The following is a 22,832-nucleotide window of genomic DNA, read 5'->3' as shown; positions in this document are numbered from 1 at the left end:
TGAACGTGGGAGGGTTGATTCCCAATTGGGAACCAGTATCGTAGACAGGTTAACTGACTTGCCTAGTTAAATAAAGGTAAAAACGATATTAAAAAAACATGCACATACACAGCCAACATCTCAAATGGTGACCCCATGGCCCCATAATAAATCAGTTGTTGACCTCTGACCCTGACAGTAACCTGATCCCCAGTGGTCAAACCTAGATCTCATCAACATGTCTGTTTTACAGGGATATAACCAAAGGAGGTTGGTGGCACCTTAATTGGGGAGGACGGGCTTGTGGTGATGGCTGGAGCAGAATGGATGGAAGGGCATCAAATACATCAAACACATGGGTCCCCAGATCTTCAAAAAGTTCTACAGCTGCACATCGAGAGCATCCTGACTGGTATGGCAACTGTTCGGCATTCGACCGCAAGGTGCTACAGAGGGTAGTGCTTACAGCCCAGTACAACACTGGGGTCAAGCTTCCTGCCTTCCAGAACCTATATACTAGGCGTGTCAGAGGAAGGCCCACAAAATCGTCAAAGACTCGTCACCCAAGTTATAGACTGTTCTTTCTGCTGGCGCACGGCAAACGGTACCGGAGTGCCAATGTAACGGATGTGAAACGGCTAGCTAGTTAGCGGTGGTGCGAGCTAAATAGAGTTTCAATCGGTGACGTCACTTGCTCTGAGACCTTGAAGTAGTGGTTCCCCACGGCTTTTGTGGAGCGATGGGTAACGATGCTTCGTGGGTGACTGTTGTTGATGTGTGCAGAGGGTCCCTGGTTTGCGCCCGGGTATGGGCGAGGGGACGGTCTAAAGGTCCAGGTCCAAAAGGCTCTTTAACAGCTTCAACGCCCGTCTTTGATTTTACACTGGCTGTTAATTATCTATGCATAGTCACTTTATCCCTACCTACATGTACAAATTACCCCCGCACATTGACTCGGTACCACCACCCCCTGTATATAGCCTCATTATTGTTATTTTATTGTGTTACTTTTAATATTTTCTACTTTCATTTATTTCTTAACTCTATTTTCTTAAATCTGCATTGTTGGTTAAGGGCTTGTAAGTAAGCATTTCACGGTTGTATTCTGTTGTTTTCAGCTCCGTTTCAGCTATCTCCCCTCAGCAGCCTCCACTGGATGTAACACTTCATCCTTTTTGAGACCCTGGTGAGGTGTGTGTGTGTGTGTGTGTGTGTGTGTGTGTGTGTGTGTGTGTGTGTGTGTGTGTGTGTATGTGTGTGTGTGTGTGTGTGGTGGTTACCCGTTACTATGATGTGTGATTTACTGTGAAGGTGTAATGTCGACCACACAAGTCCCTAACACAGGATGGCTGTCAGTCCCAGAGAATCTTGTTTCTCATGGTCTGAGAGTCTTTAGGTGCCTTTTGGTAAATTCCAAGCTGGCTGTCATGTGCCTTTTACTGAGGAGTGGCTTCCGTCTGGCCACTCTACCATAAAGGCTTGATTAGTAAAGTGCTGCAGAGATGGTTGTCCTTCTGGAAGGTTCTCCCATCTCCACAGAGAAACTCTGGAGCTCTGTCAGAGTGACCATCGGGATCTTGATCACCTCCCTGACCAATGGCCTTCTCCACCGATTGCTCAGTTTGGCCGGGTGGCCAGCTCTCAGAAGAGCCTTGATGATTCCAAACTTCTTCCATTTAAGAATGATGGAGGCCACTGTGTTCTTGGGGACCTTCAATGCTGCATACATTTTTTGGTACCCTTCACCAGATCTGTGCCTCGAAACAATCCTGTCTCGGAGCTCTACGAACAATTCCTTCAAGCTCATGTCTGTCAACTGTGGTACCTTATATAGACAGGTGTGTGCCTTTCCAAATCATGTGCCTTTTCAATTGAATTTTCCACACGTGGACTCCAATCAAGTTCATCTCGAGGATGATCAATGGAAACAGGATGCACCTGAACTCTATTTCAAGTCTCATAGGAAAGGGTCTGAATACTTACGTAAATAAGGTATCTGTTTATATTTGTAATACATTTGCAAAAAATTCTAAAAACCTGTTTTCCCTTCATCATCATGGGGTATTGTGTGTAGATATACAGTGCCTTCAGAAAGTATTCAAACCCCTTGACTTGTTGCACATACATTTAAAATGGATTAAACTGAGGTTTTGTGTCCTTAGTCTTCACACAATACCCCATAATGTCAAAGTAGAATTCTGTTTTTAGTCATTTTTACAATTGAGTTAAAAATGAATACCTGAAATGCCTTGAGTCAAGTATTCAACCCCTTTGTTGTGGCAAGTATAAATAAGTTCAGGAGTAAAAATGTGCTTAACAAGTCACATAATAATTTGCATGGACTCTGTGTGCAATAATGGTGTTTAACATGTACCCCACACATAAAATTAACTGTATGGTCCCTCAGTCGAGTAGTGAATTTCAAACACAGATTCAACCAGAAAGACCAGAGAGGTTTTCCAATGCCTCGCAACGAAGGTAAATGGGTAAATTGGTAAAAAAAAAAGGCAGGAAGGCTGTACAGAATAAAAATATTCCAAAACATGCATCTTGTTCGCAACAATGCATTAAAGTAATACGGCAGAACATTTGTCAAGGCAAGTAACTTTTGTCCTGAATACATAGTGTTATTATTGGTGAACAATATTAGGACCAAAGTGTAGTTTACATTGTTTAAGGGATATATCGGTGAAGGTCACCTCTACCAGGGCAATAAGAGATACCATACGTCTCTCTATACTCAGCCAAGGAGACGGAAGAATCATGTCTAAACCAATTTAGAATAGGGCAAAATGCTAGTGCCTGGAAATACAATTTATCGTTTGATACGGATAGTCCTAGGAATTTCCCTTTTTGTAAATGTGTTAATTTGATCCAGGATAGCTTAGCTTGCCAACACTAACTTCCCTGATTTATTTGATTTATATGTTTGGTTGTAGGCCCACCACTTTTAACAACAATTCTGAGTAGTCTGTATGTTTTGACACTTCCCGGGAACCACCAAGTCTGACAGCAAAGAAATCTCCAGTCCTTCCCAGCTCAAAGGTGTGCTTACTGCACCCTGTGTTGCGTGGTTACTTCTCGAAGTTGTAGCAGCTCAGCCATTGTTGGTGTGGCACTTCAGGGAGTCTTGGGTCATCGGATCACAGAATAATTCCCCTTGGTAGCCCCAATTGAGAGCCCAATCTTCTCAACACTTCTCTCTGAAGCTTTGGGATGTCAATGTAGTCAGTTGTAGTTTTCAATGCATAGACACTTCACCTTCGAGACTTGCTATTGTAGAGTCTTCTTTAGCTGAAAGATATAACAACATTTGGTGATTACTTTGTCTATAGAATTGTATTACTATCAGTGCAGAAATGTAGTGTGCAGAGCACCTAATGAAAATATAACAGCGATAACATGTATTATATTGTATTGAGCTCTAGTAAATGTAAATGTTTTAGTAATCACAATCTAGAGGACAACTCACACTTACATCATGTTGCCCTACACATTCTCCAAGGCTGGATGATGGTTACAAAGTTTGTAGTCAAGTGCTGCCAGTAGGGTTCCAGCCTCAGGCTGGAGAAGGGAAAGCAAACTGTCTACATGAGTATGTGATTCTGGAATGTCTCCAGCTCCGATTTTAGACCTAGATCAGGGTAGGCCTACTCCAGTCCTCGGGGGCCTGATTGGTATCATCCATCCCCCAGCCCTATAACTGTCACACCTGATTAAACTAATTGCATTCTAAACTGAAGACCATGATAAGTTGATTATTGGAGTCAAGCTAGCTGGGGCAAAAGTGTCACCAATCAAGCCCCCGAGGACTGGTCACAACTTGTAGACTTGTTTACGTGCTGCTGTGCAGTTTGTTGGTAACCTTACTTTGCTACCTGCCAACATTAAGTTTTTTACTTTTTAATTATGGATTTATATTTACATTTTATCCCTCGCTCAAATTTTTTCATTCAACTTTTTCACCCCGGATGCTTTATCTGGACGTGGTTCGTCAGGACCTCCAACAGCCAAAGCTAAGTAGTAACATTGACATTATGCCCTCTAATTGCAGTCACTGTACTCATAATACAGGAGAACGATCGCCTTATGGCGAGGATAGCTGTGCTGCAAGCCCAGCTTCAGACATAATCGTTAGTCAAGGGTGATTTAAGTGTAGGATAGGATGAAACAGCGTCTGTGCCATCAATAAGTACAGATAGTAGTATAAATCCCCTCGCAGTCCCTGCAGCAGAACAATTTTCTCATGGCTTCTGGAAGGAAATGCTGTAGGAATGCTCAACCGGTATCACTCATTCAGCCGACAGAAACTTTTAACCGGTTCTCCAAGGTTGAAAGTCAGGTCAGAGTCAAAAGCAGAGCCTTTTCTGGTCTTTCCTCCTCCAGTTACGGGGTCTGAGACGCTGAAGATTCGCACCATTAGCTCTGACAAATTGAAAACCCTAGTCATTGGCGACTCCATTACCTGCAGTATTAGACTTAAAACGAATCATCCAGCAATCATACACTGTTTACTAGGGGGCAGGGCTACCGATGTTAAGACTAATCTGAAGATTGTGCGGGCTAAAGCTAAAACTGGCGAGTGTAGAGAATACAGGGATATTGTTATCCACGTCGGCACCAACGTTGTTAGGATGAAACAGTCAGAGGTCACCAAGCGCAACATAGCTTCAGTGTGTAAATCAGCTAGAAAGATGTGTTGGCATCAAGTAATCCTCTCTGGCCCCCTCCCAGTTAGGGGGAGTGATGAGCTCTACAGCAGTCTCACAACTCAATCGCTGGTTGAAAACTGTTTTCTGCCCCTCCCAAAAGATAAAATTTGTAGATACAGTACCTTGCGAAAGTATTCGGCTCCCTTGAACTTTGCGACCTTTTGCCACATTTCAGGCTTCAAACATAAAGATATAAAACTGTATTTTTTTGTGAAGAATCAACAACAAGTGGGACACAATCATGAAGTGGAACGACATTTATTGGATATTTCAAACTTTTTTAACAAATCAAAAACTGAAAAATTGGGCGTGCAAAATTATTCAGCCCCCTTAAGTTAATACTTTGTAGCGCCACCTTTTGCTGCGATTACAGCTGTAAGTCGCTTGGGGTATGTCTCTATCAGTTTTGCACATCGAGAGACTGAATTTTTTTCCCATTCCTCCTTGCAAAACAGCTCGAGCTCAGTGAGGTTGGATGGAGAGCATTTGTGAACAGCAGTTTTCAGTTCTTTCCACAGATTCTCGATTGGATTCAGGTCTGGACTTTGACTTGGCCATTCTAACACCTGGACATGTTTATTTTTGAACCATTCCATTGTAGATTTTGCTTTATGTTTTGGATCATTGTCTTGTTGGAAGACAAATCTCTGTCCCAGTCTCAGGTCTTTTGCAGACTCCATCAGGTTTTCTTCCAGAATGGTCCTGTATTTGGCTCCATCCATCTTCCCATCAATTTTAACCATCTTTCCTGTCCCTGCTGAAGAAAAGCAGGCCCAAACCATGATGCTGCCACCACCATGTTTGACAGTGGGGATGGTGTGTTCAGCTGTGTTGCTTTTACGCCAAACATAACGTTTTGCATTGTTGCCAAAAAGTTCAATTTTGGTTTCATCTGACCAGAGCACCTTCTTCCACATGTTTGGTGTGTCTCCCAGGTGGCTTGTGGCAAACTTTAAACAACACTTTTTATGGATATCTTTAAGAAATGGCTTTCTTCTTGCCACTCTTCCATAAAGGCCAGATTTGTGCAATATACGACTTGATTGTTGTCCTATGGACAGAGTCTCCCACCTCAGCTGTAGATCTCTGCAGTTCATCCAGAGTGATCATGGGCCTCTTGGCTGCATCTCTGATCAGTCTTCTCCTTGTATGAGCTGAAAGTTTAGAGGGACGGCCAAGTCTTGGTAGATTTGCAGTGGTCTGATACTCCTTCCATTTCAATATTATCGCTTGCACAGTGCTCCTTGGGATGTTTAAAGCTTGGGAAATCTTTTTGTATCCAAATCCGGCTTTAAACTTCTTCACAACAGTATCTCGGACCTGCCTGGTGTGTTCCTTGTTCTTCAAGATGCTCTCTGCGCTTTTAACGGAAATGTGGCAAAAGGTCGCAAAGTTCAAGGGGGCCGAATACTTTCGCAAGGCACTGTAATTGGCCCTCTTTCTGGGACTCACCCACAAACGGGACCAAGACTGGCATTCTGAGGAGTGATGGACTCCATCCTAGCTGGAGGTGTGTTCTCATCTCATCTACGAACATAGACAGGGCTTTAACTCCTCTATGATATAGGGTGCAGTCCAGGCAGCAGGCTGTTAGCCAGTCTGCCAGCTTAGTGGAGTCTGCCACTAGCACAGTCAGTGTAGTCAGCTCAGATATCCCCATTGGGACCGTGTCTGTGCTTCGATCTTGGGTGGGCAAAACTAAACATGGCGGTGTTCGCTTTAGTAATCTCACTGGATTAAAGACCTCTTCCATTCCTGTCATTATTGAAAGAGATATTGATATCTCACATCTCAAAATAGGGCTACTCAATGTTAGATCCCTCACTACCAAGGCAGTTATAGTCAATTAACTAATCACTGATCATAATCTTGATGTGATTGGCCTGACTGAAACATGGCTTAAGCCTGATGAATTTACTGGGTTAAATGAGGCAATTACCTCCTGGTTACACTAGTGACTATATCCCCCAGGCATCCCTTAAAGGCAGAGGTGTTTTTAACATTCACAATATTTTTTTCTGTGGAATAAATATTGTGGATCTTAATGTTTTTCTTCATAATCCAGGACTATTGGACCACCATTTTATTACGTTTGCAATCGCAACAAATAATCTGCTCAGACCCCAACCAAAGATCATCAAAAGCCTGCTATAAATTCTCAGACAACCCAAAGATTCTTAGATGCCCTTCCAGACTCCCTCCACCTACCCAAGGACGTTAGAATACAAAAATCAGTTAACTAAACCACCTAACTGAGGAACTCAATTTGACCTTGCGTAATACCCTAGATGCAGTCGCACCCCTAAAAAAACAACATTTGCCATAAGAAACTAGCTCCCTGAAATACAGAAAATACCCGAGCTCTGAAGCAAGGTTCCAGAAAATAGGAATTTAAATGGTGCTACACCAAACTGGAAGTTTTCCGACTAGCTTGGAAAGACAGTACTGTGCAGTACTGAAGAGCCCTCACTGCTGCTCGATCATCCTGTTTTTCCAACTTAATTGAGGAAAAATAAGAACAATCCAAAATCTATTTTTGATACTGTCGCAAAGTTAACTAAAAGCACCATTCCCCAAGGGAGATTGGCTTTCACTTCAGCAGTGATAAATTCATGAACTTCTTTGAGGAAAAGATCATGATCATTAGAAAGCAAATGACAGACTCCTCTTTAAATCTGTGTATTCCTCCAAAGCTCAGTTGTTATGAGTCTGCACAACACTGCCAGAACCTAGGATAAAGGAAGACAGTTTTTTAATACTATATCTCTTGACACATTGATGAAAATAATCATGGTCTCTAAACCTTCAAGCTGCATACTGGACCCAATTCCAAGTAAACAACATGTGCTTGGCCCTCCTATGTTGAACATAATAAAGGTCTCTCTATCCACCGGATGTGTACCAAACTCACTAAAAGTGACAGTAATAAAGCCTCTCTTGAAAAAGCCAAACCGTGACCCAGAAAATATTAAAAAACTATCGGCCTATATCGAATCTCCCATTCTTTTAAAAAATGTGAGAGCTGTTACGCAGCAACTCACTGCCTTCCTGAAGAAAAACAATGTATACAAAACGCTTCAGTCTGGTTTTAGACCCCATCATAGCACTGAGACTGCACTTGTGAATGTGGTAAATTACCTTTTAATGGCGTTAGACTGAGGCTCTGCATCTGTCCTCATGCTCCTAGACCTTAGTGCTGCTTTTGATACCATCAATCACCACATTCTTTTGGAGAGATTGGAAACCCCAATTGGTCTGCAAGGACAAGTTCTGACCTGGTTTAGATCTTATATGTCGGAAAGATCTCAGTTTGTCTCTGTAGATGGTTTGTCCTCTGACAAATCAACTGTAAATGTTGGTGTTCCTCAAGGCTCCGTTTTAGGACCACTATTGTTTTCACTATAAATTTTACCTCTTGGTTATTTAATTCAGAAACATAATGTTAACTTTCACGGCTATGCGGATGACACACAGCTGTACATTTCGATGAAACACGGTGAAGCCCCAAAATTGCCCTGTGTTTCAGACATAAGGAAGTGGGTAGCGGCAAATGTTCTACTTTTAAACGCAGACAAAACAGAGTTCTAGGTCCCAAGAAAGAAGGAGAAGGAGATCTTCTGTTGAATCTGACAGTTAGTCTTGATGGTTGTACAGTCGTCTCAAATAAAACTGTGAAGGACCTCGGCGTTATTCTGGACCCTGATCTCTCTCTCTCCATCTATGTAACATTGCAAAAATCTGAAACTTTCTGTCCAAAAATGTTGCAGAAATATTAATCCATGCTTTTGTCATTTCAAAGTTAGACTACTGCATTGCTCTACTTTCCGGCTACCCAGATAAAGCGCTAAATAAACTTCAGTTTGCTAAACATGGCTGCTACAATCTTAACTTGAACCCAAAAATGTGATCATATTACTCCAGTGCTAGCCTCCCTACACTGGCTTCCTGTTAAGGCTAGGGCTGATTGTAAGGATTTATTGCTAACCTACAAAGCATTACATGGGCTTGCTCCTACCTATTTTCCGAATTAGTCCTGCCCTACATACCTACACGTACGCTATGGTAACAAGACGCAGGCCTCCTTACTGTTCATAGAATTTCTAAGCAAACCGCTGGAGGCAGGGCTTTCTCCTATAGAGCTCCATTTTACTATCCATGTGAGAGACGCAGACTCGGTCTCAACCTTTACGTCTTTATTGAAGACTCATCTCTTCAGTAGGTCCTATGATTGAGTGTAGTCTGTCCCAGGAGTGTGAAGGTGAACGGAAAGGCACTGGAGCAAAGAACCGCCCTTGCTGTCTCTACCTGCCGGTTCCCCAATCTCTACTGGGATTCTCTGCCTCAAACCCTATTACGGGGGCTGAGTCACTGGCTTACTGGTGCTCTTCCATGCTGTGCCTAGGAGGGGTATGTCACTTGAGTGTGTTAAGTCACTGACGTGTTCTTCCTGTCCAGGTTGGTGCCCCCCCTTGGGTTCGTGCCGTGGGGGAGATGTTTGTGGGCTATACTCCTTGTCTCAGGATAGTAAGTTGGTGGTTGAAGATATCCTTCTAATGGTATGGGGGCTGCGCTTTGGCAAGGTGGGTGGGGTTATATCCTGCCTGTTTGGCCCTGTCCGGGGGTATCGTCGGACAGGGCCACAGTGTCTCCCGACCCCTCCTGTCTCAGCCTCCTGTATTTATGCTGCAATATTTTATGTGTCGGGGGGTTAAGGTCCGTCTGTTATATCTGGATAATTTCTCCTATCTTATCCAGTGTCCTAAGTATGCTTTCTCTAATTCTCTCTCTCTCTCTCTCTCGGAGGAGGACCTGAGCACTAGGACCATGCCTGAGGACTATCTGGCCTGATGACTCCTTGCTGTCCCCAGTCCACCTGGTCGTGTTGCTGCTCCAGTTTGAACTATTCTGCCTGTGGCTATGGAACCCTGACCTGTTCACCAGACGTGCTACCGTGTCCCAGACCTGCTGTTTTCAACTCTCTAGAGACAGCAGGAGCGGTAGAGATACTCTGTAAACTGTAAACTGACATTTACTCCTGAGGTACTGACCTGTTGCACCCTATACAACCATTGTGATTGTTATTATTTGACCCTGCTGGTCATCTATGAACATTTGAACATCTTGGCCATGTTCTGTTTTAGTTTCCACCTGGCACAGCCAGAAGAGGCCACCCCTTGTAGCCTGGTTCCTCTCTAGGTTTCTTCCTAAGTTCTGGCCTGTCTAGGGAGTTTTTCAGAGCCAACGTGTTTCTACACCTGCATTTCTTTGCTGTTTGGGGTTTTAGGCTGGGTTTCTGTACAGCACTTTGTGACATCAGCTGATGTAAGAAGGCCTTTATAAATACATTTGATTGATTGAGTTTGGAGTTGACCATCCTAGACCTAGATCAGAGATAAAACTAACTCAATTTAGAATGCTGTGTTGTGCTGCAGCTGACTAAAGACAGAGCATTCAGATCAAGAACACGGAATATGCAGTTAAGAACATTTACACGATAACACTTTATGCAACTTTGCAGTATTTTATTATTTTGTGTATTTATTTTTTTACATTATTAGCCCAGAACATTTTCTGTGTTATTACATACAGCCAGAAATAACTTTTGGATATCAGAGTGGCGGTAACTCACCAGCATTTAAAAAAAAATGTAACCTTTATTTAACCAGGTAGGTTAGTTGAGAACAAGTTCTCATTTGCAACTGCGACCTGGCCACGATAAAGCAAAGCAGTTCGACACATACAACACAGAGTTACACATGGAATAAACAAACATACAATCAATAATACAGTAGGAAAATCTATATGTGGAAATGAGGTAGGATAAGAGAGGTAAGGCAATAAATAGGCCAGGGTGGCGAAGTAATTACATTATAGCAATTAAACACTGGAATGGTAGGATATGCAGAAGATGAATGTGCAAGTAGACATACTGTGGTGCAAAGGAGCAAGATAAATAAATAAATACAGTATGGGGATGAGATAGATTGGATGGGCAATTTACAGATGAGCTATGTACAGGTGCAGTAATCTGTGAGCTGCTCTGACAGCTGGTGCTTAAAGGTAGTGAGGGAGGTAAGAGTCTCCAACTTCAGAGATGTTTGCAGTTCGTTCCAGTCATTGGCAGCAGAGAACTGGAAGGAGAGGCGGCCAAAGGAAGAATTGGCTTTGGGGGTGACCAGTGAGATGTACCTGCTGGAGTGCGTGCTACGGGTGGGTGCTGCTATGGTGACCAGTGAGCTGAGATAAGGTGGGGCTTTACCTAGCAGAGACTTGTAGATTACCTGGAGCCAGTGGGTTTGACGACGAGTATGAAGCGAGGGCCAGCCAACGAGAGCATACAGATCGCAGTGGTGGGTAGTATATGGGGCTTTGGTGACATAACGGATGGCACTGTGATAGACTGCATCCAATTTGTTGAGTAGAGTGTTGGAGGCTATTTTGTAAATGACATCGCCGATGTAGTGGGCCAGTCTCCACATAACCTGTACAAAAGTGACCTCACGTCCCAATGCCCATACACAGACTAAACCTAGTCTCACACTGGGAGACCAGAAGAACGAGGGCGCCCTCTGGGGGTCACTAGTCTGAAATGCATTAATGGTAATGAACTGGCCTATTGTTTTATAAGGATTGGATTGTTATTTTAAAATGAAGTTTTCCTCAACTCTAAAAGTGCTCTACATTATACAGAGGTAACCCATCCATCACCATATCCATATGGCTACAACAGAGCAACAAGCTGCACTGCTAGACTCAATCTCAATGCCATACATGATGATAGGGATATGTATTTAGCTAATTATAAGGACCCCCCTATGGTGGGTGACAGTATAGATGTGTACAGTGATGATAGACTTATGTATGCTACTGAGCCACCCAGTTGCTTTTGACTGCTGTACAATAATGTCAAGCTAATTCAACTGTAGTGACTCTCTAGCCTCATACAACCCTCCTAAAATCTTGTGAGGTTACATTCTGTTTCGCTACACGAGAGCACAGTGGTCAGGATGGTCTTGGATCAGGCTAGTTTAGCTATCATTCCACTCATTTCCACTGCTGTCATGCTAAACATCTGACTGAAAAATCAATGAATGTGAGCTTTGAAGTACAGATTGTTTGCTCAGTCTCCGTCTGACATAGTAATACAGATATGGTACGTCACAAGCCCCTCCACACACACACACACACACACACACAAACACACATTTACAAACAAGACGTGGGTGTAAAGAGGGGTCAGGGGGTTGGTGTGGACAAGGGCAGACAAACTGATACAGTATAGACAGGCACTAGCCTTTTGGGGGCCCTAAGCGTGATTTGGTTGAGGACCCCCCCACCTCGCGGCAAAACATTTTAGTGTCCCTCCTCTTGATGGTGATTAACATTCTTTAAATTAAAGTTCCTATTCTTCAGTTTTATATATTTTGTCAAAGTGCAGAGAAAATGTGGCAATTTGATAACAAAAGCATTGCCATTTGACTCACTTTGCCATTGAGCAGAGAGGAAAAATGTGTTTTACAGCTAATTTCCTGAAATTCTACCCATTTTTCCATTTGTAGGAGAGACATTTTTTCAGTTTTAAAGCAAATTTTTACAAATTCTACACATTTTAACATGACTTATGTCATGTTAATATTATACTGTATCTGAGCGACAAAATCAATGAGTGCCCCCTAACAAAATCAATGAGTGCCCCCTGGAGGTCAGCTGGCTAGACAAAAAAATGATAAAAAAATGTGCCACAATCATGGCTAATTGTCAGCTAATTGATTGACTGGTATAAAAAGAGAAACAATTCTGATGCACAACCAAATTCGAAATTGCACCTGGAGTATTCTACTATTCTTACTTTCAACAGTAAGTTGAGACCCTGACTTGAGTTCCTTTTTGGGGTCCCTAAGTGACCTTATGCCCTGAATACAGATGCACAGTAAATGTAGACAGAGTTGGGGGGTAGTGAACTACATGTTGTTCAGCTAGCAATTTAACTACAGCAGCAGTCAAAAGTTGACACACCTACTCATTCAAGGGGTTCTTATTTTTTTTACTATTTTCAACATTGTAGAATAATAATAAAGACATCAAAACACATATCAACTAGTAACCAAAAAAGTGTTATACAAATCAACATTTATTTTATATTTGAGATTCTTCAAAGTTGCCACCCTTTGCCTTGATGACACCTGTACACACTCTTGGCATTCACTCAACCAGCTTCATGAGGAATGCTTTTCCAAAACAGTCTTGAAGGAGTTCCCACATATGTGACTCACCACCTGGATTCAGTCTTATGTATCAAAATGTGAAATGGTGTTTTTTACATTGGATAAAATAGACTCAGAGCTACAAAATGGTATATCATACACTGCATTTGTGGGACAATGGGAAAGTAATTCTGCTTTAAAAATCACCTTTGAATGTTTTGATATCTAGTGAAGAGGTCTTCTTTGTCTACACCCATTCAGCATCGTTCACACCCTCTTAAGCTTTAGCCCCACCCATCTCGTTACCTCTGGATAACATGAAAACAGCCTAACCAGCTCTGCTGGCAACAATTTCATTACGCTTTTTTTGCAAACAACGGCCATATTCAACGGGTGTTGTACACACGTCATGTAACGTTAGCTATCGAGACAGCCAGCTAACATTAGGCTCTAATTAGAAAAGCAAACAGCTCTGGGAAATGAATAATAACGCCAGCTAGGGAGCCAGCCAGCTAACGTTAGCTAACTAGTTAACAGTACACTCTAGCTTGAAATGAAACCACTTTCTGTCAAAATTAGAAACTTGTAATATCTGAAATTGTAGCTAGCTAACGCTAGACAATATTACCTGTATACGTCATCATGCATGATGGACCCGTCTCCCTGTCAGGAATGCCATACAACGGTTGCCCTTAGTTTGAAGATGTAATCTGGAGACAGGTGTTTTCTCCATCTCTTTAGCTATCATACTCTAATTCCAATGATTTCAAAACTTCATCCTCCAGAAAGTGGAGAGCAGCACTTATGCAGCTCCACTATACAATAAACGTTTTAAAAAGCTGCATTGACAGGATTACCAACACAGACTGGTGTTAATTTAATCTGGTAACAATTAAACATAGTTTGTGGATTAGATGAATAACAGTAATCAGATTAATGAAAGTAAAGTCAAAAGGGAGTACAGGAGGAGGCTGAGCACGCACCCTTGTGAGGCCCCAGTGTTGAGGATCAGCGAAGTGGAGATGTTGTTTCGTATCTTCACCACCTGACGGCAGCCCTTCAGGAAGTCCAGGACTGAGTTTAGACCCAGGGCCTCAAGCTTAATGATGAGCTTGAAGGGTACTATGGTGTTGAATGCTGAGCTTTAGTCAATGAACAGCATTCTTACATAGGTATTCCTCTTGTCCAGATAGGATAGGGCAGTGTGATGGCGATTGCAGGGTGCGTTCTCAGCCCTCTGGTGTACTACCTGTTCACCCATGATTGCGTGGCCATGCACGCCTCCAACTCAATCATCAAGTTTGCAGATAACACAACAGTAGTGGGCTTGATTACCAACAACGACAAGACAGCCTACAGAGAGGAGGTGAGGGCACTTGGAGTGTGGTGTCAGGAAAATAACCTCACACTCAATGTCAACAAAACAAAGGAGATGATCGTGGACTTCAGGAAACAACAGAGGGGGGCACCCCCCTATCCACATAAACTGGGAAGTAGTGGATAAGGTGGAAAGTTTTAAGTTCCTTGGCATACACATCACAGACAAACTGAAATGGTCCACACAGACAGTATGGTGAAGAAGGCGGCACAGTGCCTCCTCAACCTGAATATTTTGATTTTTTTAAAGGGGTGGATCAGCGTAATATTGCGGAAAGAATTGTCAGCATCATATTGAACCCCTAATATATTTTTTTTGGTAAATATATATATCCATATATATACACACATATCTATATAGATATACATACTTTTTTTTTTTGAATTTACCTTTATTATTCCCCGCAAACCCTACCACCCATCCCTCAATTGGAGTAAACTAATAAACAATCTATTTTACAATAGTTCTATTTTGTTTGTTTTTAGTCCTTCCTCTATTTCTGATGTCCATCCAGTTTGATTTATATTTGTAACTGTGCTATTTCACAACATTTCTGAACCTATATACATTTTACAGACCCCGTATTGGTTATCTTGTTATTAGTCCCACCCTTCAGCTCCATTCAACCCCTCACATTGATCTCTCAACATCCTCCATTTTGGATTTCTATTTGCCATATATTTTCAACTGTGCTGTGATGCTTCACAAAAGTACTGAACCTTTATTCTCATAGCTTCTACAGATTGTAAATTAAAAATATTATATTATTGATTGATTGACTATGGCTTTTCAAATCACCCAGTATTGCTATCTGCAGCGTTAGTTCTAGGCAAATGTTGCAATTCTTCAGCCATGCCTGGACCTGTGACCAAAAACGAGTTACACATGGACAATACCAAAATAAATGATCTAATGACTCTGCCTCCTCACAGCAGAATCTGCAGAGCTGGAAAAGATTGTATCCCCATATACAGTGGGGAGAACAAGTATTTGATAACCTGCAAAATCGTCAGTGTTTCCTACTTACAAAGCATGTAGAGGTCTGTAATTTTTATCATAGGTACACTTCAACTGTGAGAGACGGAATCTAAAACAAAAATCCAGAAAATCACATTGTATGATTTTTAAGTAATTAATTTGCATTTTATTGCATGACGTAAGTATTTGATCACCTACCAACCAGTAAGAATTTCGGCTCTCACAGACCTGTTAGTTTTTCTTTAAGAAGGCCTCCTGTTCTCCACTCATTACCTGTATTAACTGCACCTGTTTGAACTCGTTACCTGTATAAAAGACACCTGTCCACACACTCAATCAAACAGACTCCAACCTCTCCACAATGGCCAAGACCAGAGAGCTGTGTAAGGACATCAGGGATAAAATTGTAGACCTGCACAAGGCTGGGATGGGCTACAGGACAATAGGCAAGCAGCTTGGTGAGAAGGCAACAACTGTTGGCGCATTTATTAGAAAATGGAAGAAGTTCAAGATGACGGTCAATCAACCTCGGTCTGGGGCTCCATGCAAGATCTCACCTCGTGGGGCATCAATGATCATGAGGAAGGTGAGGGATCAGCCCAGAACTACACGGCAAGACCTGGTCAATGACCTGAAGAGAGCTGGGACCACAGTCTCAAAGAAAACCATTAGTAACAAACTACGCTGTCATGGATTAAAATCCTGTAGCTCACGCAAGGTCCCCCTGCTCAAGCCAGCGCATGTCCAGGCCCGTCTGAAGTTTGCCAATGACCATCTGGATGATCCAGAGGAGGAATGGGAGAAGGTCATGTGGTCCGATGAGACAAAAATAGAGCTTTTTGGTCTAAACACTCGCCGTGTTTGGAGAAAGAAGAAGGATGAGTACAACCCCAAGAACACCATCCCAACCGTGAAGCATGGAGGTGGAAACATCATTCTTTGGGGATGCTTTTCTGCTAAGGGGACAGGACGACTGCACCGTATTGAGGGGAGGATGGATGGGGCCATGTATCGCGAGATCTTGGCCAACAACCTCCTTCCCTCAGTAAGAGCATTGAAGATGGGTCGTGGCTGGGTCTTCCAGCATGACAACGACCCGAAACACACAGCCAGAGCAACTAAGGAGTGGCTCCGTGAGAAGCATCTCAAGGTCCTGGAGTGGCCTAGCCAGTCTCCAGACCTGAACCCAATAGAAAATCTTTGGAGGGAGCTGAAAGTCCTTATTGCCCAGCGACAGCCCCAAAATCTGAATTATCTGGAGAAGGTCTGTATGGAGGAGTGGGCCAAAATCCCTGCTGCATTGTGTACAAACCTGGTCAAGAACTACAGGAAACGAATGATCTCTGTAATTGCAAACAAAGGTTTCTATACCAAATATTAGGTTATTTCTAATGTATCAAATACTTATGTCATGCAATAAAATGCAAATTAATTACTTAAAAATCATACAATGTGATTTTCTGGATTAGATTCCGTCTCTCACAGTTGAAGTGTACCTATGATACAAATTACAGACCTCTACATGCTTTGTAAGTAGGAAAACCTGCAAAATCGGCAGTGTATCAAATACTTGTTCTCCCCACTGTATATATACAATGAGTCTACAACCCACACAAGTGGCTCAGGTAGTGCAGCTCATCCAGGATGGCACATCAATGCGAGATGTGGCAAGAAGGTTTGCTGTGTCTGTCAGCGTAGTGTCCAGAGCATGGAGGCGCTACCAGGAGACAGGCCAGTACATCAGGAGACGTGAAGGAGGCCGTAGGAGGTCAACAACCCAGCAGCAGGACCGCTACCTCCGCCTTTGTGCAAGGAGGAGCACTGCCAGAGCCCTGCAAAATGACCTCCAGCAGGCCACAAATGTGCATGTGTCTGCTCAAACGGTCAGAAACAGACTCCATGTGGGTGGTATGAGGGCCCGACGTCCACAGGTGGGGGTTGTGCTTACAGCCCAACACCGTGCAGGACGTTTGGCATTTGCCAGAGAACACCAAGACTGGCAAATTCGCCACTGGCGCCTTGTGCTCTCCACAGATGAAAGCAGGTTCACACTGAGCACATGTGACAGACATGACAGTCTGGAGACGCAGTGGAGAACGTTCTGCTGCCTGCAACATCCTCCAGCATGACCGGTTTGGCGGTGGGTCAGTCATGGTGTGGGTCTGCATTTCTTTGGGGGGCCGCACAGCCCTCCATGTGCTCGCCAGAGGTAGCCTGACTGCCATTAGGTACCGCGATGAGATCCTCAGACCCCTTGTTAGACCATATGCTGATGTGGTTGGCCCAGGGTTCCTCCTAATGCAAGCCAACCTCATGTGGCCGGAGTGTGTCAGCAGTTCCTGCAAGAGGAAGGCATTGATGCTATGGACTGGCCCGCCCGTTCCCCAGACCTGAATCCAATTGAGCACATCTGGGACATCATGTCTCGCTCCATCCACCACAGACTGTCCAGGAGTTGGCGGATGCTTTAGTCCAGGTCTGGGAGATCCCTCAGGAGACCATCCGCCACCTCATCAGGAGCATGCCCAGGCGTTGTAGGGAGGTCATAGAGGCACATGGAGGCCACACACACTACTGAGCCTCATTTTGACTTGTTTTAAGGACATTACATCAAAGTTGGATCAGCCTGTAGTGTGGTTATCCACTTTAATTTTGAGTGTGACTCCAAATCCAGACCTCCATGGGTTGATACATTTAATTTCCATTGATCATTTTTGTGTGATTTTGTTGTCAGCACATTCAACTATGTAAAGAAAAAAGTATTTAATAAGAATATTTCATTCATTCAGATCTAGGATGTGTTATTTTACTGTTCCCTTTATTTTTTTGAGCAGTGTATATAACATTCTATTAGTTGCAAGAATTATGTATATTAATTTAAATAGAAAAATGTGAAGATTTGTGTATCAATTCATAAACCATGTGCCATGGAATGGGTACATCAAAAATCTCTTCACAACTATTTTGCAATTTATATGGCACAGCTGTCAGTTTTTTGGTCCTTAAACCAATTTAATTTATGTTCTTATTTATCACACTTTTCTTGAACCATGTATGTTCTTTAATACAGGGCCGACATACAAGTTCCTTATACGTTTTCCCCGTTATACTTGCTTCTTCCATTTTTATGGTAATGCTGCAATTAGTTGGTTGTAATTTTGGGAAGAGCAAAAATTACAACAACAAAAAAGATTATGCCCTCAACCGCAAGGCTCTCCAGAGGGTAGTGAGGTCTGTACAATGCATCACCGGGGGGCAAACTACCTGCCCTCCAGGACACCTACACCACCCGATGTCACAGGAAGGCCAAAAAGATCATCAGGCACAACCACCCGAGCCACTACCTGTTCACCCCGCTATCATCCAGAAGGCGAGGTCAGTACAGGTGCATCAAAGCTGCAACCGAGAGACTGAAAAACAGCTTCTATCTCAAGGCCATCAGACTGTTAAACAGTAATCACTAACTCAGAGGCTACTGCCTACACACAGACTCAAATCATTGGCCACTTTAATAAATGGATCACTAGTCACTTTAAATAATGCCACTAACAATGTTTACATATATTACTCATCTCATATGTATATATTGTAACTTATACCATCTATTGCATTTTGCCTATGTCGCTCGGCCATCGATCATCCATATATTTAACTGTACATACATATTCTTATTCCATCCCTTTAGATTTGCGTGTACTATGTAGTTGTTGTGTTATTGTTAGATTACTTGTTAGATATTACAGCACTATCAAAACTAGAAGCACAAGCATTTCACTACACTCGCATTAACATCTGCTAACCATGTATATGTGACCAATACAATTTTATTATCTTAAGGGTAGATTTAGTATAGCTTAATTTCTTCCAAGTGTGAAGTAATTAGTAGATTCATAAATAATATTTTCAGAGTAGCTTCCCAACACTGAATGTAAAAAAGGCTTAATTTGGTAACCTCACGTTACCTGGGGTAATACAGTTCAAGCAGGCATTCACTGTCTCTTCGCATGACCTTCACCTCTGGTTCTCTCTCCATTCCTCTTTTTCAAGGATCAAAAATGTATGTTTTTTTCTGTTTGTTTTGTTGTTTGTTCTGTTGGAAAAAAGCCAGACATTCCATCACTCAACAGGGTGCAGCGGTCTAAGGCACTGCACCTCAGTATCACAAACGGCTGTGATTGGCAGTCCCATAGGGCGGCGCACAATTGTCCCAGCATCGTCCGGGGTACGCAGTCATTGTAAATAAGAATTTATTCTTAACTGACTTGCCTAGTTAAAGAAAAGGTTAAAAGAATTATGGTAAATAACGGAGACAAATACGCACACAAACACAACTCTCAAGACCAGCCCAAACCAGATACCCGTTGATCATAGTTAAGGACTCACTGTTCTCTCAAGGAAAACAAACACGCTCTCACACACGTACACACAGAGTAGTCCAGCCAGATGAACCCCGTTAGTCGTTATCTCAGTGGGGGCGGAGTTAAACTATCACTACCTGTATGCTGTGAGGGTGTATGACATAAGTGTTAAACTAGAGGGGTATATACAGGACAGGGTCTGGGGTTGCACTTTAGAGGAGCCAGCAGACCCATACTTACTCATAACCGAATGGACTGACGGACTGACCTCACCATGAGGGTCGTCAATATTGTACGTATGACTGTAGAAAAGTAGAAAAAATATATTTAGCTATTACAGATGTAGGATCTTCACTTGATCAGCCTGTTGCAGGAAAACGTTCCTGTAATGCAGGAAATGTAAAGGTTTAAAAAGGCTTCTGAAGTTAATTTACACTGACATTTCAAACTTGATTTTCCCTTACGAAAAATGCATCAAGGTCTACAACATTAATATAATATAATTAATATAACCCACACAATGCCTGTTTCTGCAGCATTGTTGAGGCAAATGTGTCTGTCTGTATGTGTCTGTCTATCATAAGTTTAACTTGGTGTTATCATGCATCTGATAATCAAATAATATTTTGTGTGATCTACTGCTACAGGTAAAAATTTTGTAGGTCTAATATTTCTATTTGATACGTATGGTGATTTCTATCACATTCGCCATGTTAAGATGCGTACTTGACTTTGTTTGTCTGTCCCTCTGTTTCAGGGTCCAGACCCATCTCTGGCATACCGTCCTATCTTAGACCTGGAGCAGAAAGACAAGGACAAGACAGAATACAGGAATTTTGAGGTCAGCAAATTAGTATGATTATTTACCTTGGTTGCAACATAATATTACTGTTTTAAGGCTGGTAATCACAATACATCTGTAATGTGTGTATGTAACAGAGCGGGAGTCTGATTGATCGTGTGTATAACACATACAAGCTGATGCACACCAACCAGACCCTGGACTTTGTCAAGCAGAAGGTGAGTCTGTCAAGACAGGTTCAGCGCAAATGCAAACTGTGTGTGTCAGGAGAGCAGGCTACACCAACCTGTAATGTTTAACAAGGAGTGTAACTGTGACTGTTAACATTTAAGATGTTATGTAATATTGTCTAATGTTGCAGATAACATGAAAATACCACTCATTAACCTTCCCCACTCCTCCTCTCCTCTGCAGCACTCTGAGTGGTCAGGTTGTGGGCATGCCCAGATGGAGGTGATGGAAGCCGTCATATCGCTGGACCAGCTTGTTGATGAGTCCGACCCCGATGTCGACTTCCCCAACTCATACCACGCCTTTCAGACCGCTGAGGGCATCCGCAGGGAACACCCCCACAAAGGCAAACACACGCACACACACACACACACACACACACACAAGTACGCATGCACACATGGTTCACAACTCCTATCCTTATCTCTCGTCCCTCTCCAGACTGGTTCCAGTTGGTGGGGCTGATCCATGACATTGGGAAGATCATGGCTCTGTCAGGGGAACCCCAGGTGAATGCCTCTCGATGTTACCCTGATACAGGTTGTGATGCTAGGCTACGCTAACAGCAGTGGTAAAATGGCTTGTAATGTTAGGCAACGCTAGGCTAACTGCACTGTGTTCCTGTCCTGCAGTGGGCTGTAGTGGGGGACACATTCCCAGTGGGGTGCAGGTTCCAGAATGGCATTGTGTTTCGAGGCAGTACCTTTGTGGACAACCCCGATGACAAAAACCCTGCTTACAAGTACTGTTACACTTCTCTTTTTACCAATCTAATAAAAAAAGTCTTATCAAACCCCATCATTCACTGCACAACATGCCGGCTACAAGCCAGCCTGGAGAAGTGTTTACATTATGCCATTTAGCAGACACGTATATACAGAAAGTTAATGTGCCATCTTATATACTTAATTTAGATGATAACCTCTTCTTCACCTCATCACCTCTCCCACTCTAGTTCTGAGTGTGGGATCTATAAGCCAAACTGTGGGCTGGACAATGTGCTCATGTCCTGGGGCCATGATGGTGAGTAACACATAAACATACACACAGTCACCACTGTAAGGCACATGGGCCTGCACAGTAACACTACTGAACTGCTGTCTGTGTTGTTTGTTCCAGAGTATCTCTACAGGGTCATGAAGTTCAACAAGTGCACCATCCCAGAAGAGGTGAGAATTGGGGTCTATGGTTCTACATTAGCAAAGAGAATACAGGTTTACAAAAACCCAGTGGTTCTAGTTTAAGACTGCTGCTCAGTGTTAACTCACCTAAGTCTTCACTCCTCTGTTCTCCCTCTAGGGTCTGTATATGATCCGATTCCATTCCTTCTACCCCTGGCACTCCCATGGAGACTACATGCACCTCTGTGATGACAAGGACATGCGCATGATTCCCTGGGTTCGCGAGTTCAAGTACGTCTCAACACACACACGCTGAAATATATTTTCTCTACCCTCTCTGCAGTCAGTTTGACCTCAAACATTTGACCCCTACAGTAAGTTTGACCTCTACACCAAGACCACTGAGCTGCCTGACATAGAGAAGTTGAAGCCATACTACCAGTCTCTCATCGACAAGTACTGTCCTGGGGTACTGAAGTGGTGACAAACACAGACAGATGGGGCAGCCACACATACCCCCACCTCAAATGTTTCATAAATCAATTAACTATCACAATTCATTTCTTTCCCACCCTCTCTCACCTTCATAGAGATCATATCCAGCAGCAACACCAAGGCATCTCCTCAGATATGGGTAACACTATTAGCTTTATCTTCAACAGACCTGGATAACCTTTACCATGTTGTTGTCATCTGTAAGTCAACTACATTATATTCTAATGACAGAACATCCTAAAAGTGTTGTTTGTTGCTTAGAATGCTGATTACATTTCATATGGTTAATAATGAAGAACCAAATGGATACATTTCCTATCTTTATTATAAATGATACAAAAACATTAACATTTTCCATTCATGGATGTGATGTTTTTTCAAACGTGGAAAGACGCTTGGCAGGAAAGTGCAGAATTGGTGATTCAGTACATTATATCTGGCAGCTAAGCAAAGGACCACAGTGGCAAACCAAACACCCTTTAACACACACACACACACACACACACACACACACACACACACACACACACACACACACACACAATGACAAGGAAACTGACAAAAAAAATGATTT

The 22,832-nt window shown here is 42.8% G+C and overlaps 1 protein-coding gene across 1 annotated transcript; it reads left to right on the top strand.

The window, feature by feature from the left end:
* Positions 1 to 19,767: 19,767 nt before the first annotated feature.
* On the top strand, positions 19,768 to 22,801 carry miox (myo-inositol oxygenase). Its single transcript, XM_021572362.2, has 10 exons — positions 19,768 to 19,901; positions 20,367 to 20,450; positions 20,549 to 20,629; positions 20,826 to 20,988; positions 21,084 to 21,151; positions 21,275 to 21,384; positions 21,598 to 21,665; positions 21,762 to 21,811; positions 21,942 to 22,054; positions 22,139 to 22,801. The coding sequence occupies exons 1-10, from the start codon at positions 19,884 to 19,886 to the stop codon at positions 22,245 to 22,247; spliced, it is 864 nt and encodes a 287-aa protein (XP_021428037.1). The 5' UTR covers positions 19,768 to 19,883; the 3' UTR covers positions 22,248 to 22,801.
* The last annotated feature ends 31 nt before the right edge of the window (positions 22,802 to 22,832 follow it).

The sequence above is a fragment of the Oncorhynchus mykiss genome, chromosome 2, assembly GCF_013265735.2.
Source record: "Oncorhynchus mykiss isolate Arlee chromosome 2, USDA_OmykA_1.1, whole genome shotgun sequence".
NCBI lineage: Eukaryota > Metazoa > Chordata > Actinopteri > Salmoniformes > Salmonidae > Oncorhynchus > Oncorhynchus mykiss.
The sequence above is the reverse complement of the archived record's forward strand: the minus strand, read 5'-3'. Positions and strand labels throughout refer to the sequence as shown.

What these genes read in the sequence shown, in the direction of transcription:
- miox (XM_021572362.2), top strand. An exon ending in CAGAATACAGGAATTTTGAG is followed by an intron (nt 20,451 to 20,548) that starts GTCAGCAAATTA and finishes TGTATGTAACAG; the next exon opens with AGCGGGAGTCTGATTGATCG. An exon ending in CCCTGGGTTCGCGAGTTCAA is followed by an intron (nt 22,055 to 22,138) that starts GTACGTCTCAAC and finishes TGACCCCTACAG; the next exon opens with TAAGTTTGACCTCTACACCA.